This window comes from Anopheles coluzzii, chromosome 3, assembly GCF_943734685.1.
Source record: "Anopheles coluzzii chromosome 3, AcolN3, whole genome shotgun sequence".
In the NCBI taxonomy this organism is placed as follows: domain Eukaryota; kingdom Metazoa; phylum Arthropoda; class Insecta; order Diptera; family Culicidae; genus Anopheles; species Anopheles coluzzii.
The window spans coordinates 53,250,725-53,269,094 of record NC_064671.1 but is presented as its reverse complement, the minus strand read 5'-3'; the positions used below and the strand labels follow the sequence as shown (position 1 = coordinate 53,269,094).

The following is an 18,370-nucleotide window of genomic DNA, read 5'->3' as shown; positions in this document are numbered from 1 at the left end:
TCATTGAAACTCCCCAACTTTCCGATCTTGAATATCTATATCGTGTAAAGGGCTTTTAGAGTAAAATTAATACATTATTGAACATTGTTTTAAGTAAAATACACGATATCATTAATTTTGACTATCCAAATTCGGTTATTAACTTTATATTCACAGATATTTGACATACGACTATATCGACTTACGACTGTATTTGGGACCGAAAAAATGGCCCAAAGCAAGGTGTATCTCGGGGGTCGCCTGTACTTTGATCTACACAGAGCAAAATTTTAAGATATTTTTCGTCGCGCGCGACGTTATCGCTGTATGTCTAACTGAACGGTCAATGTTCGCCTGTCTCGGTTCGCGTCAAGGTGTTATAAATGACAAGCAAGGTGTTATAAATGATATTTCTCGACTTGACATTTCTCTTCCGTGGGCTCCGGTATAAAAATCGGGGAGGACTGGTGCGGGGTAATGAAATTTGTATGCAGAGAGTGACAGATGTCCCCCACAATGTCGCCCAGCAAAAGCGATAATAATCAACCTTCTAAATACATTATCCTTGGTTCGCGTCCTGCATCAAACTTGCTTTATCATGTCGCCCCTTTATAACGATGGTTCATCGTACCGGCCCTCTGTTCCATTTTGTAATCCCATCCGGATTGATTATCGCCACAGTTGTTTTGATCAATGACCAAATGATCAAAACAAATCAAAACAATGAAAACACGACAATAAATCAACCAAAAATGTATTAAAAATCGTTAATTTCATTTTTTTTAAAGTTTGTTTATGTTCAGTAATACTTCCCTAGTAGCCATGGCTATCATATATGATAGCCTTAAAAAATGAAAACAAAAAGTCCTTGGCCCCCAGAGAAACATGAACTGAGATAAACTGAGTGTTAACTGAGAATCACTCCAGTCGAAACACATCCAGTTAGCGGTCACCTATTGATTGTATTGTACGGATAAGTAAAATAAAGAGTAAACAGAAAAATGTAAACCATTGACGATGGAATGATAACCGATTGTAATAGTTTGGTAATGTAGCAATAAAAACAGCACGTAGCAAAGTACAACTAAATGATGCATCATTTGTATTTATTGAACATAATGACCTATTTCAATGCGGAAAAAGTAAGGTAATGTTTAGGCTAGTGGTCAGATCTAACAACCTTTGTTTTAGCCTCTGCTACGTAAGGTATACTATCAGGCTTCGAATTTTGGCGTTTGTTTTCTTCCTTCCTTTTATTCTTAAGCTTGGCAGTACGAATTTTAGCCTGTTGATTGTAAACCATTTTCGGTACTTGACGATGCTGGGCGATACGTTTCACAGATGGATGAGCTGCATATTTTTCCTTTAGCACAGTATTGTAGTTAAATGCATTCTTTTCACGCATTTGTAATGATCCCAGTTTTTCGGCTGCATTTGCCTTCCATACACGAATATTCATCTCATCGGATCCGGAGAATATGTATTTATTATCCATACTCCAGTTGACGCACGTGACGTGTTGCATGCGTTTTGTGTGGTATATTTCTCTACTATTAGCCTTAGCTGCGTCAAATATACGAATGGTTTTATCATAGCTTCCGGAAACAAACTCTCTTCCAGTAGGAGCATAATCGACCGATGTAACTGGACCTACGTGGCCATGGTGTATTTTTAACGGGTTTGTGAACCGCCTAATATCGTACGTGTAAAGATTGTAGTCCTCGTTAGCTACAGTGAAATAAAATGCTTGCATTGGATTCCACGAAAGCTGATTAGAACGTAGAGTCATCACTATTTTCCGGATGGGTTTTGTTTCACGTTGATCATATAATATTATCCCTCGATCCGAACCACATGCCGCAAGAAGTGTTGTTTCGATTGGATTGTACTTAATGTCTTGCAGCAAATCTACACCCCATTTTAGTTCCTTCAAAGGTTCGTTGCGACTTTCGTCCCAGATATGGCAAGTTTCTCCACTCGTTGCAAAGTTAGGCCCCTCGTAGCTGTGCGATAGCGATGCTAGAACTGTTTTAGTTATTATCATGTTCGCTGGCTTAACAATATCAACTCCTGTGCCGTTGATATTGAAATTCCATGTCATAATTTTCTTATCGTCGCCAATCGTAATTAGGCTGGATTCGTCGGAGCTGAATGCAATTCCTCGACAATATCCGACATGGGCATTAATATTCATCATACATGATTTATCAGCCACATACCACAGCTTGACATCGCCGTCGTAAGCACCACTTGCAATAAGAGATATTTTAGCGAAGTTCTTAGATATGACTGCAACGCCATCACGATGACCATCAAGATTACCGACGAAAGGCTTCGCAAATACTCTTTCCAGTTTGGTAGCATTCAAAGCACGCACGTACTCCCTTGTGCTTTGAAATGGGTGTACTTCTCTATCATAATTACGGAAAGACTTGTGAATATCTTGTTTAGTCTCACGGACATATCGGTCAGGATTCCTTGTAATAACTTTAACTTTCATATTTGATAACGTGGAGAACTCAGATGTTCGATTCGCAAATAAAAACAATTAAAAATCTAACCATCCTCGTGCTCGATAAACGTCACAATTATCAGGCCGCGCTCTAGCAATTGCCGAATAAGGTCTAAGGCTGCGCTCTGGCACCAATCCAAGGTGGATTAAAAATATCAGGTGGTGGATAAGGGCCTATGGGGAGTCGCCATGGTTGAGGGACTTTGCGTCATTTTAAAACCGTTAACCATTGGTTTTCGCACACAAAGTTTAGCAAAGAGAACAGATTTCTTTGTTATTATGTGTATTTTTGTGTGTTTATTGATTTTATCGAAAAAACGAGATATATCAACAAAAGATTTGATGATTTATTAATGCAAGAAATTTAAAATCATGTGAGTAAGAGTTCTAATCTCACGTAAATTGTCCATGCGGCTCGTAGATAATGAGAAATTTATGTGAAAATTGAAAAAAATAATGCTTTCTTAATTTTTATCATCAAAAATGTCGAAAACACAATGAATCATAGAATAAATTTACGAAATAACACACATTAATCCATGTTTTAATGTTAAATAAGAACTTGCAAAGTCCAAAATATATTTTAAAAGAATATTTAATCGAAAACATGGGTTCGATAAATTATATGAACAAAATTAATAAATGTAAACAAAGTTTGAATCCTGGGGACCTTACGTCAAATGACGAATTGTCAAAATGCACTAGAGTCCACCACCTGATATTTTTAAATCCACCTTGCACCAATCGAACACGAAAAATTTACAATAGAACGTCGATTATCCGAGGACGTATTAACCGGCGGGCGGCTTAACCGTGCGCATAAATCTGACAGCTTTGCGATCGTGGCGAACATTTACAGCGATAGTGAAGTTCGTAAACATTATTTGTGTGCAGCTACCTAGTGTCTAGCGCTATTTTCGTACTAAATTTTTGTTCATGAACACTTCCCAAATAACCATGATACCGAAAACGCCACCAATTTCCTGTACTAAAAATCCAGTTGCATCGAACAAAGCCAAGAAACTGTCAGTTTGGTGGGTTAAACCACACGGCCTCAGAATCGGCCACTTCAATGTTGTTAAAGTAAGTTTTTATACACGGGTAATTAATTTGCTAAACATTTATCACCCCAAAATGTGTTTAATCGTGCAAAGAAAGCAATAAAACTTGTGCGTTTAAGTTCATTTGTTGTGAAACATATTTGTGTAAGATGGGGATGCGTGTGTTTGTTTATTTGCAAATGGACTCTTTCATTGCGCTGGTCAGTGCACAGTTTATATATCAATAATATTGCCGAAGCTATGCTCTGATGTAAGTGAATGTGTTGAAGTAATCGATGTGTTAAAATCATGTTCAGCATGTTGACCTTAGCCCGCACTTGATGCATCTTTTTCTCGTCAACATGTTTGGAAAAGGTGGGGCAAGCGTGGGCAAGGTCAATACATCTTGTTCGAACTGACAGCTCCAATTGTTCTAAAATTTGGTGGGTTAACGACTGAATAGACCACCACTAACCCACGTGGGTTTGAAGTGGCTTTACAGTGGGTTAAGGCCGATTTGGTTATTTGGGTTATTGAACCTACATAACCAGTTAGTTGTTGATGAAAATTATTTTCTTGCAATGATTAATCGATTGAATCATAGTAAAATTTTAGTATTTAACGACCAAGCATTTTGCGGGTGGCGGAAGGATTATAGTTCCCAAATAACCAAATCGTCCTTAACCCACTGTAAAACCACTTCAAACCCACGTGGGTTTGTGGTGGTCGATTCAGTCGTTAACCCACCAAATTTAGAACAATCGGAGCTGTCAGTTCCGATCCGATGTATTTACAGTAGAACGTCGATTATCCGGGGACGGATTAACCGGCGGGCGGCTTAACCGCCCATATAACAATTTTCACCACAAATTCACCTCAAAACCTCTTGATTTCAGCAAAACAAGAGGTTTGGTGAATATGACGTCATATGCAAACGGCGGTTTGCGAAAAAAGGGGGTGGGGCCACGGCCGTGCGTGGCTTGTACCTGTATCCACTCTGTTCGCTATGTATTTGTATTTATGTGTGTATTGTGCACAGCTGTTCTTGGTGCATTGTGGCTTTTAATCTGAGGGCGGATCTTCGTTTCTCTCGCACGTTTTTTTTTCGCTGCGTTTCTTTGCTGTGATTGAAGAGAATATTGGAGGAAGAGCGTAATCATTTAGGTTTTCATACTTTACCGGCGTTGTGTTGGATCCATCGTCAATGTTTTCGGCTATCTTGGTTGCACTTGCCTGTCTACGCTATGAGTGAACAAAATATTATTCAATGCGTTCTTGTTTCTTGCCATCAATCTCTACGCAAAATAAGTGGCCGAGCGAGTCTTGGAGATCGAAAGGATTCTTTGAGTTCGCTAGAAGGTCTCGAGAAGAAAAACCCTAGCGCGCTCGCAAGTCAATTTGTCTTTGTTTTCTTCTCCATCTGAGAATCATGAATGTGGCTATTTAGGGCCAAGCTACTAGCGATGGATAAATTTGGAAATACACCGGAATCGCTACCGAATTACTCCACAATCGCATAATCGCAAGTTGTGAAAGGTAGATGCAATCTCGGTAATGATGGGTGTCATCTGTTGTACACGACCAGGTCTGGCCGGTTGCGTTAGTCGGTAACTTCAGCAGTCGTATTCGTTGGATCCATCCGAAGCCGATTCCAAACAGCTCGTGACGGTTGCGGATGGCTTCGGACGGTTCCAGGCGAATGCGTCGATGGGCAAAGGTAGTCATTCAAACTTTCCGATTTTACGTACAAAACGGCCGTAAATACAAACGGTACCGTTGTGCACATTATAGCATCCTCGCTTTCCGTATGTGTTGCTGTTTGCTTCCTACATAGCTGCTTCTATTTCTTCCTCATCCTTCGTTACTCCTCGCCATGGCATTCTCGCTCTCCTTATGTGTTGCTCTTCGCTTCCCCCTTTATTTCATTCCCCTCTCTCTGAATTGACAGAGCCTCTCGCTCGTCGCAACCTGTTTCTCGCTACCTCACACCCCGTTTGCCATAGAAATAATTCCCCATTGTTATATGGGCGTGCGCATAAATCTGACCGCTATTCATACGTACGGCGAAAGTTTGCAGCGATAGTCAATTGGGTAACCAGTTTCTTGTGCAGCTCTGTAGTGTCTAGAGGTATTTTCGAAATTCATTTTTGTTCATGAACAGTTGTTAAACCTACAGTTATTGATTAATATAATATGGGTGCCCATATAACAATTTTCACCACAAATTCACCTCAAAACCTCTTGATTTCAGCAAAACAAGAGGTTTGGTGAATATGACGTCTTATGCAAACGGCGGTTTGCGAAAAAAGGGGGAGGGGCCACGGCCGTGCGTGATCCGCTGTGTTCGCTCTGTATTTGTAGTTATGTGTGTACAGGTGTCCCCCGAGATACGACCCCAAGCGAAATTTTTCGGGGATAATGAACATAAACTCATGCCATCTCTTTCTATTCATCAGCTCTACTCTCTCACACGCATCGATGAACTATTACACATTTCTTTGTTCATTGTGCTATATTTGAAGGGTTTAAAACTGGTAGATAACGATTCGTGTTCATGAACTAGTTATGGTCAAATGGTAATGTTGTAATGCTTGCACCATGGTCGTCATGAGTTCAATGCCATTTTTATTGTTTTCATTGATAATTTAAAGTTTTGATTTTTTTTAAAACATGCAGCTTCAGTAACTTCAGACCCCTTTACTCATTGTTAGAAATGCGTGTTTAATAGTCAATCTGTTATTTTTATTGCTTTATTTATTTCTTTTAATTCATTTAGTATCAGTACCCCTTCATACAACAAATCCAGCAAATAGCACGATAATGAATAATAATATGGTGGCGCAACTGGCAAAGTGATTCGAAGTAGAACTAGCTATGTGGTTGGTAGCATCAAGGATGAAGCATGAGCATGAATTGGAATATGAGGGGAGGGAGAGAATCCGTTAGTTCCTTTTGTATTTTTAGCTCTTTTTTGCATGGGTTCATCCTTCACGTGTGTTCACTATCCCCGAAACTGGTCTGTATTTCGTTGAAGATGTCGGGGATAATTCGTTAACGATTTATCCCCGAAAAGGCCTGCGAAAACCGGCGTGGTCGGGAGCTTGGGATGACACTCACGAGCGAAATGAACTATGCTACAAAAATTCGATCGTTCCGCTTTGTATGGGGAAAAATCCGCCACGCATTGAGCTACGGAAATTATCGAATATAAGAAAAATTCCGAAAATCAAGATTGATGTTTTTGAAAAACGTTATGTAAAAGCAAGTTAGTAAATGTGTTGGTTCTTTTTCAGTATTTCGGGTGATAAAAAATTATTAATTAATTATTTTAAAATTTTGTTTACCTGGGGGGCAACTTCATGTAGGGGTATAAAAGAAATAGTTATACTGTCAGTTTTACGTGAGCGCCTATCGAATTTTTTCGATCGAAAAATTGTGCTGAGGCCGATAGACTAGCCGATTGAATATAGCGAAAATTTGCTTACGGGACAAAAATGTCCCATATGGCGGTTTTAGATTGAAAATGATTTTTTTTAAATTACCATGTTAGATATAAAATTTTGTAAAGGTGCATTCAAAAGATCGTTAAAAATAAATAAAAGTCAAAAATTTCAATGAGTTGTCACGACGGCAAGCGGAATAACACACCTTTCTCGAATGCGATGTGACAAACAAGTCCGATCGGCGGTTCTAGTGTTAAATCCAAATTTCTAAATTAGCTACATACAATTCATTAAATTAAATTTCCAACAATGGGGGCCTTCACGATTCTAGTCAGTTTTTTGTATGGAGTTTGACAGTTGGAGGCTGAAATCATGTAAACACTCCATACAAAACCACACAAAAAACTAGCCTGCAATTTTCAGTCTAGATTATTCTAGCCACAAAGCTCCCGCTGCGCTAATTCGAGCAGTTTCCAGCGCAGAAAATGTACCAAAATCTGCGCTGGCCAGCGCAGATTTTGGCCCGATCCCCGCGCTGGACTTCAGCGATTCCTGCGCTGGGTCGAGCAAGTTTAGCGCCATCTGTTGGCGAATTGGACGAACTATTTATTGCGGCGGAGCAAAAAAAAACGGTCAAAAAATTTAAAAATATTGGCGCCCATTTTTTCGTCCGCTTCTTCTCCCTCCCTCGCCCTGCCTTGCCTTACTTGCGCTTCAGCCCGTGCCTTCCTCCGCCAGCTGATTGGGTGTTTGTGGTGTATGCGTTGATTCATATATGTGCATTGCGGTTGTGTATTGTTATTGGTGGGTGTTAGCATTTATTAATTTGTGTGTGACCTTGAGACACTGTGGGAGAAGCTGGATTGGGATTCAAAGTGTTATCGGTGTATTGATGGTTTATTTTATTTCGTGCCGCTGCTGATGAGACCATTCGATGCCCCTACCAATCGAGGGTGAAGAAGCCTATTTAAAACAAGCGTAGGAGAACGTCTAACACTAATCTAATATTTTTTTTATTTGAACATGTTTGATGCTTCAACGACCTTCTAAGCATCATGTACCACGATGTATAGCGGCAATAATTTTTTTTATTGTGCCGAAATCTGTCTCGCGTTTTCGGGTCTCGTTACACACACACACACAGCGCGGGGAAAATGGCCGTTCACTCTATCATGTCGCGATCCCCCACCCCGCCCGGCGCTTTGGATGAGGATGCGCTACAAGAAAGCTGAACCAACCGTTCTACCGATAAGGTAGCCGTAATCGATCATGCGTGGTGGGGGGAGGGATGGTCTAGTGGGGGGGGGGGGGGGAGTGCGTGCTTGCGCGACTTCGGGGGTGCGTGCTCGCGAGCGCGCTTTCGTGGGTGCGTGCTGGCGTGCGCGCTTTCATGCTCGCGGGCGCTCGTACGTGCGTGTGTGTGTGCGTGCGTGCGTACTGGCATGCGCGCGTTCATGCGTGTGTGTGTGTGTGTGTGTGTGTGTGTGTGTGTGTGTGTGTGTGTGTGTTTGTGTGTGTGCGAGTTTGCGCGCGCGTGTGTGTGTGTTTGTGTGTGCGTTTGGAAACCTCAAAACTATTTGATTCTGATGCGTACATTTTCATCCGCTGCGGCTACAAAATACCACGCATTTTCGATCTCGCTACCTGAGAGACAACACAACCATTGGCATTGGCATCTTTGCGATCGGCTCTGCTGTTGGGAGTATCAAAAAGACACACGATCGAAGCAAACGTGTGTGTGATATATTGAACATTTATTTCTAATTCAGCTAGCGGACGCAAGTGGAAACAAAACTTTGTATTCATACAAAAGAGAATTCTGGATTTGTTTATTACGGTGCGCGTATGGTGCTGCACCTGTCCGTCCAGAATCTGGCGACTTTGGAGTAGTTATCATGACGCCGATTGACCGGCAATGCCTTGGAATGGGTTCGGATCGGTAGGTTCATGTTTTGGTCGAGTGCATTCCGTGCATTTGTCGCGTCACAGCGGTAGCCCGGCAGCAACAAAGTCAAGACAAACTCTTACCCGGGTTTGGACTGCTATGCTAAGTTATTATTATTATTATTATTATTATTATTGGCGTAATAGCCTACGCGATCATGCCGGCCATTTCAAGTCTTGAGTCAGCCCTTGCTACGGCGGATGGTTCATACGCGGTTAGAACCTACGACGGGCATGCAGATGTGCGGAATGATGGCGTTGCTGCGCGACCGCTCCTATCCAGCGGGTAACTTGCATACTGCCACACTGTCTCCTGCTCGATGCATACGCTGCAGGCAGGGGGAAGGATGCACCTCCACAACAAAAAAAAAAACACCGTCATGAACCAGCGGCGGATCTAACGGTAGGCGGACTAGGCGGTCGCCGAAGATCTAGTCTGTATTATGCCGTATGTCTACAAGTGGACAGGCGGTCGCCGAAGATCTAGTCTGTAGTATGCCGTATGTCTACAAGTGGACAGAGTATTAGCGACAAGGGCCGCCGGAAAGATGGTCGTTGGGGCTCCGTGGCACCTCCCCTTCCCCCATGGCGACTACAATTTTAGGGCCTGTTACCGATGATTGTAGGGGTCCCATGGCCACCCCCCCCCAATCCGCCGGCAATTTAAGTATACTGTTCAATCTCCCAACAGCTGTGTGCTAGTACCCCCTCCTCAGGGGCCTCAATTCGTCTTTCCGCCTTTCATGAACACCTTCCTTTCTTTGACCGATGGATCATAACATTCCGGAAGAAATTACATTTGGCGACAGTTTTGCATACACACGCACACTCACAATCATGCGCAGGATGCTTAGCATATCTATGTAATCCACAACAGACGAAAGCAAAAGCTTAGTGTTAGAAACGTGTTAGAGCGAATTATGGTTCTGCGCGTTGCACAGCAAACCCTCCATCGTGCGCTAGCGATTCCGTAATCATTTTTACATTGCATCGATTAAACTCATTGCGCTTTTTTGGTTTGATTTGTAACAATGCAACTTCATCGCCGCAATGTTTGTTAACGGCATTTTTAGGCGCCACAACAGCTCGCGAGCATTGACCACACGCGAGAAAGAGATGGCGCTATGGAGGGAAAAAGCACGGACGACGGCTGACAGCGATTGGCCGTCTGACGCACCAACACATCCAAACCTTCGGCAGCGCGCTCAGGCGAGGGGTATGAGGCGGAGCCAGGGACGGGTAGCTCGACGAGCTGCTCGACAAATTTGCCGTTGGAGAGAAAAGGAGGCATGATAAAATTCTCAGAACTCCATGATTTCTTCCGTCGCTTTGCGCAGCGGGAAAAAGATGGCGTGATAAAATTCTCAGAACTCCATGATTTCTTGCGTCGCTTTGCGCAGCGGGTGTATATTATACCCACTTAGATAGTTGCTCGAAAACTGCTATACAATGCAAACAGCTGACAGGCTGAAATTTCAGCCTACGAACTTACAACGGAAATGGTCCCAATATTCATTTTTTGATATTTGATCACAAGTTTTCGCTTGCTTCATATGACAATTGTTTTGTGTGCACGGTGGTACACAAAACGCGGCTACACGACTCGAAAACTTTTTGACGTAAAAATTTCAGATTGTTGAGTTTTCCCCTCGAGTTTTCGGGTCGTATAGCGAGGCCTTATGAAAAGCTTTCTGCTGAAACAATCTCTTTAGGCCTGTATCTGTGCTCCATCGCATGCGATTTTTCTGCTCATGTTCATCGCTGTTTCATTAAGTTTATACAGATTTGAACTGTATTTTGTCGAAACAAATTTGATGATTTGGTATGAACTCACAGTCACCACAAAATTTCAGCAAAAACAGCACAGTGATGTGAAGATTTTACACAACCAAAACGGCTGCCAATTCTTTCACATTAATCCCGCAAGCCGAAATCTCCCTTGAAATTTTATCGCGGTGTCTGTAAGCGGCTACCAATTCAACTTTTTGTTAACCACGAGCAAGCGGGCATCTGTCAAATCCCATATAAAATTTTGCCAGACTTTTCGATTAAATTGCTTCCGATGGAGCACAAACCCAGGCCTTAGGGGAATGGAATGTGAAAGAACTAAAACATTATTGTGATGCCAATACAACATTTGACAACTGTTGCAAAATATCTCGCAATCAACGAAAAAATGTTGAGGACATTATACAATATTGTATACTCATATGAGTCAGAAAACCCTGTAAAGGGACCTCGGTAAATACGAACAGGGCTATTCTATAATTAAAAGTTTTAGGCTTAAAATGAAGAACAGTTTATTTTAATCAAACGGAGCCTAATTTATTTTTTCAAGCTAAAAACTATTTTTTTCTAAAACAAGTCGTTTACTGTGTTTTGTTGTTACTTGCTAATTATGTGTGTACTCTGCTATGTATCAAAAGATTATTTTTATGTATCAAAAGATTATTTTGTTTATATTGTTTTAGCTTAAAAGACATTATGTGACTAGAGTATAAATCAATGAAATTATTTCAATGCAAACAAGTAACGTCCAAATCACTAAAATCGGTATTTGTTTATTTATTTTCCATGACATGAAGAGTCTTTGACAAACTATAATTTGGTAGCACTACATCATTAATCTTTTTACATAAATGCTATATCGAAGCAATATTTTTTATAGAGTCCTAAAATATAGCGACTGTTTCTCTTGCCTATGCTTTAGGTTTGCTTTTTATTTGATGCGGCATGCAAGGAATAATTGCTGTCTTGTAACTTCCTCATACGCTTACAATAACTTTGAGCAAATGTATTTACAATGGATGTTAAGAAGTAACATATCATGGCAAAAACGAAATACTCGAACAAACTAGCCAATAAATTACCATCTGAAGAGTTAATCGATTGCTTGTGACTATTTCGGTGGAGACGCTGCTTCTGAGTTTCAAAGAATCCTTTAAAAGGCTTTTGCAACCGTACCCCAACCATTGGAATGAGTGCAAGAATGTCGATGAACTTGTCAACCAAGCTTTCGTTAAAGGATATGATAACGAAAATTTTCTGTATATGCATTTTAATCACCGCTTTACCGATAAGCGTAGCACCGAAAAACTTCCAGAAAGGAACCAGAAAGTGACCACATGTTATTCCAGCCAGATCAAATAATGGATTCGGGATCTATATTGACAAATTAAAAGAATTCATAAAATAAAATGCATAAGATTTCGGAATATTTCTATACTCACACTAGCACACAGAAGAATACCAAAAAATCCTACACGTTCAACAATATCCTCCATCATCAGTTTACCTTTATCGAACAAATTCAATTTTTCACCTTTTTCTTTGCGCTTTTGAAGTTTTTCAAGTTCTTGTAAATTCTCTAATTCTTCAGTATTATTACCCGAGAGCCGAGCGGCCTTAGCCATAAAGTAGGGTGGAAGTTCTCCCAATGCAGTTCCGGCTCCCCACAGAAAAGCTTCATAACGAACCTTTGTCATAATAGACCATAACGATGGTACAATAAGTTCTGCAGTACCGTTCTCATCAGGGCAAAGAATTCTGAAAAAAAACCAGACATAAAATAAATTAAATGATCTCATTTGGAATACCTTCTTCTTGTTTTGCACAACAACCGTTGTTGATTTGTTTATGCCAGTACCACAAATGGACTTGATTAGCAGAGACTTATTGATTACATGACAATAAAGTTTTGAGTACAGAACAGTACTTATAATATTCTTACCAGATGTATTTTCTTTATTCTATCTCATTCGCTTTGCACGCTGCATTGTATCTGCTTGTATTGTGTATGTATGGGATATCTGCGCATGTCAGTGTTCGATATGAATAGCATCATTAGTTTTCAACAATTCGTAATAATTTTGACTTTTTTCAACACATTTGAAGAGACAACTAGATATAGCAACGAGTCTTCATCGTTACTTAAGATGTCAAAATTGGGGACGGGAAAATTAAAAAAAAATGTATAGGAACGAAACTAGATTATTTTCCAAACAAGATGGTACCCGTTCCAGTATGTCAGTATGTTCGGATGAAAAAATATAGAACGAGTTTAGAGTTGTGAGAGAGGTAGGGGGGAGGGGGGGTGTTCCGATACACTAACACAAGGATCGTAGCCTACGGTACGGTATCAATCGCTCATAGCCAAAGGTCTCTCATGTGATCCAATGTGGAGGGGGGGGGGTCTCCGCTTAACACTTTGACCGCCGGCCTGACGTCACTGTTTTTGAGTGAGCACGTAGCGCATGGCAAGAGAGCGATGAGAGCGACAGTTTCTCGTGCCATTGTTATCACTCTTTTGTTTCATTGCGATAAGCGGCGTAGCACATATCGTTCTCGTTCCCTCTTTCCTACCTCATTCGTTCTCAAGAGAATCACATAGCGCCAGATGCAAAGCTGAACGGTGAGCAAAACCGTCATGCGAATTTATATGACACGGCGCTTAAAGTGTTAATACCTATCGTTGCGATTGCTAGCAAACCATTTCAACCCGATCTGGGATGCAACCAGATATATAGAGATAATTTCACGCCGTGAAGCGTGAAAAATAGCCAAAATTAACATGGCTGAAATATTCCACGTCTAATTGTATGTACCCAGCTGTCGTCTTGTATGGTTCGATGAAAAACCAAATATTTGCCGTGGAACATATTACTTTTGTATGGACCTGTCATCGAATGTCATTGAATTTGGCTTCACGCTTGAATTTGGCCGCGACGCAATTTGGCGGGATGTCTGGTTGCACGGCACCGTTCCGACTGCACCTACCGTTCCTACTGTATCAACCGTTTCGAAAGAACATACTGGGTTAAACATTTTAACTTAATTCGGATCTGTTTAAAGAATGGATCGAACCTGTTAAGTTCGCTCCGATGTGTATCACTAGTTCTAGATGCCACTGAGAGCTGTCCGTAGTGGGCAACCGCTTGCTTATTACCTTAAGTGCCGGGTATTCGGTATTTTAATTTTGTAAAGTGTTGGGCGTAAAAAATTTTTTTTGTGAAGTGTTGGGCGCATTGAAGAAAAGTTGCGCGAATCTTTGATTTTGAAATATGAACAAGCAATTCATGCTGCTCTTTTAATCATTAATTTTTTACAGTATACATAAAAACGGGGCTCATGGTAACTCAGCGACTGCCTGAAGAAGTACGACGATCATTCGAATTTAAATAAACTAAAATTATGCAACCCCATATTACAATTTTCACCACAAATTCACAACAGTCCTTGATTTGAGCAAAATAAGGCGTTTGGTGGATTTGCCGCCATATGCGACCGGAGGTCTGCGAAAAAAGGCCGTACGTGGCTTGTAACAGTATCCGCTCTCTTCGCTATGTATTGGTACAGTAGGTGACCGCTAACTGAGAGGTAAACAAGCTCCAGTTAACGAACAATATTCGCTAACTGGAGTGACGTTTCTATGGATTGATTGTTTTGATTGGCGTTGTCTGGAATAAACATACCAAACTTTTTTTTTCATTTATGTTGATATAAAGTATAATAATTCGTGTAATAACAAAAAATAATAGCAAACGTAGGCAAGTGACCCTAAATTTGTTTGAAAAATGCACATTTGCGACAAATTTCTCTTCATGAGATTCCGGATGTTTCATGTTTTGACGTTTAAGTGTTCGTTAACTGAGAGTCACTCCAGTTAGCGAACCTCCAGTTAAAAAGCACTCCAGTTAAAACACATCCAGTTAGCGGTCACCTACTGTATTTGTGTATGTATTATTTACAGCTGTTCTTCGTGCGTTGTGGTTTTTGATCTCAGGGCGGTTCTTCATTTACGTCGATTTTTTTTAGCTACGCTACTTTGCTGTGATTGAAGAGAATATTGGAGGTAGAGCGTAATTATCGTATAGATTTTTATACTTTGCTGGCGTTGCGTTGGATCCATCGTCAATGTCTTCGGCTATTTTGGTGGCACGTACATGCCGCCTACGCTATAAGTGCATCGAATAGCTACAAAATGCTATTCGATATGTTCTTGTTTCTTACCATCAAGGTCTACGCAAACTATGTGGCCGTGCGAGGCCTGTGGTCGAAAGGATTAATTGATTTCGCTCGCTCTCCGTATGAGTTGACTATAAAATCAATCAAGCGCAACATAAAATCAATAATTTAAGTACTTTTCAACACCAATCTTAGGAAAGTCAGAGTGTAAAATAGTTATAAAAATTTTTTTCTACCTATTGACATTAATTAAAACATTTACCGACCCGTATTCGCGTTGCCGAAAATAGGAGCACAGCCTTCCGAAAATAGGAACAAAACAGTGTTTGCATTTTCACGAATGTTTAAAAAAAATACACTTAAACCGGCAAATAAAAAATATCACAACATAATATGTTAGTTTATCGTTCAAAATAACGTCACATTCCTGAAAAGCAATAAAATTGTAAGTGTACAAGCAGTTTTTGTGAAACTAATGTACTAACCTGCCCAACACTGGTACAATTACACTATCAGTTGGATGTGAAATAATGGGGTGAATAACGATGGGCCTGATCGCCAACGAAAGTCGATAAAATTTATCCAATCGGTTAATATGCTCGAATCCACCAGTGGAATTTATTTTCCACTGGTGGATAATTTTCTCCACTGGTGGAAAACTCTTTCCGATTCAAGTAGCCATTAGTTTGGCTCATCTGTCAATCACACTTTTGTTTACGTCTAGAGGTGTTGTTTTGCGGAATGAATTAAATACAGTCAACTCTCTCTTATTTGAGAGGCGATGGGACTGTCGAATAAGAGGGGTTTTCAAATTACAGAGGTTGAAAGAGAATGAAAGGTCCATACAAACAAGAAAGAGACAGAATATTTAGTATGCAGCCTTAACTGTTGCTATAGGAAACTGTGAACAGAATCGCCAATTTGAGCATACATCTTTCAATAACCATGGCAACACCATACACAAATAAGAGGGATACAGATTTGAGAGGTTTTCCATATTAGAGGGACAAAAATGTACTGGAAATCAAGGGACTGTGAAAAATGTTAAAATAAGAGAGATTTCTCAAATTGGAGAGGTGTCAAATAAGAGAGGGTTCACTGTAGTATATTTGGATTATTTACGGACTATCCAGTGAATAATCTACACCAAAAGTGGCCTTAGACAGTACCGACTGTAGGCCTATTTTTTGTGTTCTATTATATTATAATATTTATTCCTAATTAAGTGTATTACGTATTTACGCGGGAGAATAGTGAGCTGTTGCTCCGAACGCGTCGCGGACCCGAAGGCCCCCTAATCTCCCCTAATCTCCTCTAATCTCTCTCTCAACCTCTCCCTACGTTCCCTCTCATCCGATCGGTACCGTGGTATCGATCTCCATCGGTACCAAGACGGTGGGCACTCGTGCTCGTCAGCCGACGAGAGATCGCTCGCGCGGAGAGCGGACCTGAATTCCCCGCTTTGTAATGCATCCAACACTATTCAAACAATCCGGGTAAAGTGTAAAATGGGTGGTAGCCTGAGCAAGTTTAGATGAAAAAAAAATCGTATGAACTGGAGGACGAGGTTTGAATCCTTTCAGAAACCTTCACATCATCTGGCCACTTAAATTTAAACCTATACCTATGTAATGTTTTGTAATGAGGCTGAGGGGCCACGGGGGGGGGGGGGGGGGCGTGGATGGAAAGCCCAGCATATATGGTGTATACAGTAGTCTCATCGCAGGCCTCCGTCAACGATAGAGGCTCCATGGGCGAAGGGACTCAAATACTATAAGGGGCTTATATATGAGGGATCCTGACCCCACTCCTTTGACCGCTTAGGGCCTTAGGGTCAACATCCTAAATCCGCAACTGTCCCTAAGAACATTTTACGGACTGGGTCGTCCGTTTCCATGCGTGATTCCACACATACGGGGCCAAGATGGTATCGTCAGATTTGATAAAAATAAAATTACTACGTTAAAATTTTAATCTATGCGATTCAGTAGAAATGCGCTATTCCAGTGTACATATTGGTTTAAATGAATGAACAAAAAAGAATCATTGGGTGATGCGTTTGTCACGAGGCGTAGAACTTAGCGATGTGTGAGTCAATCCGAACATTCCCGGGCCGTAGCCATCCATAAGCGACCGAAAGATTTTGGGGATAGTCCGGAAGGTACAAGTAAGCACAACACCCTCGATAGGTGCAAGAAAACTCCAACAATTCTGATCGGAGCTCACCGCTCAAACCGGTAAGATAACTACTTTCTTGATAACTTATACTTTCTTGTACCTAGTGATCCTATGCGTCTTCTCAATCTCGTTGCATTCACGTGTCGATTCTAATATGCCGTCACCCACCTCCGTGTCAAGTCATGATATGGAAATTCTAGCCTCGGAAATTTGATGCTAACGGTCTCCTGATTATGTTAACTGAACGTACCGTCATATGGTTGGACAAAAAAGAAGGATTAGCAAAAAATTATTTTATATGTTGGTTTCTCATTTTTTAGCTGTAACTATAAAGACTAGAAACCTATTACAAACCTAAAATTATGTGTTTATTTTTTATGAAAAACAGATAAATTTATATTTCCTAAACAAGAAATTTTTTGCTGAATGGAGTGATAAAACTTTTCCAATAACTCAAACAGCGATAAAAAATCCTTTTTTGTTCGCTGTTAAACATAGTTTTTCATATTATTTAGTTTTCCACTGTTATATCAACTGGGATCATCAACCCACTGCTCGACATTTTAACCACGTTGTTATGGCGGCAAACTCCATTTCACTCCACTGCCATGCCGATCGGATACCGAAGCTTGTGATTGAGAAAACGCAATTAGATCACATTGGATTTTTGCTAACCGGGTGACCAACTTATCGACTCCGTTTCGTCAGGCCCAATTAATGATGGCGTCGAGTTCATTTTGTATTGATTTCATTTGCTTTTGATGATTAACGAATACTAATGTATTTTTAAAAAATCGGGTTTTAAGCTAAAATTCTTAATTGAATAATTTTAACGAGCCCGTTATTTCGTATTTCACTTACACTGCCAAAGAGACATTTGTTCTAAATTTTTAACCATGATCTGCTCGAATGGATCACAAGATACCAAAAATTGTGCGTGATAAAATGTGTTGAAAGCATCAAAATTCGTTTATGCAGTTCAATGATCTTCCTTTATTGGATGATGATGGCGTCAAAAACGTGATAAAACGTGTTGAAAGCATCAAAATTCGTTTATGCATTTCAATGATCTTCTTTTATTGGATGATGATGGCGTCAAATTCGTTTTAGATTCATCTGCTTTAATGTTTGAGGAAAAAAGAAGGCAAATTTCGCGCGGCGTTATTTTGTGTACATTCGGTGAGTGTTGGTATAAAATGACGATCAGTGATAAGGATTGGAAACGTTATTTATCAAAGCATAGAGCAGAAAAAATTAATAAAATCCACATCACAGTGGATTTTAAAGGGCATCTTCCAAAAATACCTTAA

The 18,370-nt window shown here is 40.5% G+C and overlaps 2 protein-coding genes across 3 annotated transcripts in view; both read right to left on the bottom strand.

Annotated features, from left to right (window-relative positions):
• Positions 1–1,058: 1,058 nt before the first annotated feature.
• LOC120957982 (DDB1- and CUL4-associated factor 13) lies at positions 1,059–2,577 on the bottom strand. The gene has a single exon (XM_040380477.2). It carries the CDS (start codon positions 2,477–2,479, stop codon positions 1,139–1,141), a length of 1,341 nt encoding a protein of 446 aa, XP_040236411.1. The 5' UTR covers positions 2,480–2,577; the 3' UTR covers positions 1,059–1,138.
• An 8,871-nt stretch (positions 2,578–11,448) lies between these two features.
• Positions 11,449–18,370, bottom strand: part of LOC120955912 (vacuole membrane protein 1) — a 44,631-nt gene continuing 37,709 nt past the window's right edge. For both annotated transcript variants that reach the window (XM_040377140.2, XM_040377141.2), the window contains 2 exons: positions 12,149–12,464; positions 11,449–12,080 (listed from right to left, as the gene is read on the bottom strand). In XM_040377140.2, the coding sequence (XP_040233074.1) occupies positions 11,625–12,080; positions 12,149–12,464 (772 nt within the window). In that variant the 3' untranslated portion in view covers positions 11,449–11,624. The remainder of the gene's footprint in view (positions 12,081–12,148; positions 12,465–18,370) is intronic.

Coding starts and splice junctions, on each gene's coding strand:
- LOC120957982 (XM_040380477.2), bottom strand. CDS start 2,479: ATGAAAGTTAAAGTTATTACAAGGAATCCTGACCGATATGTCCGTGAG.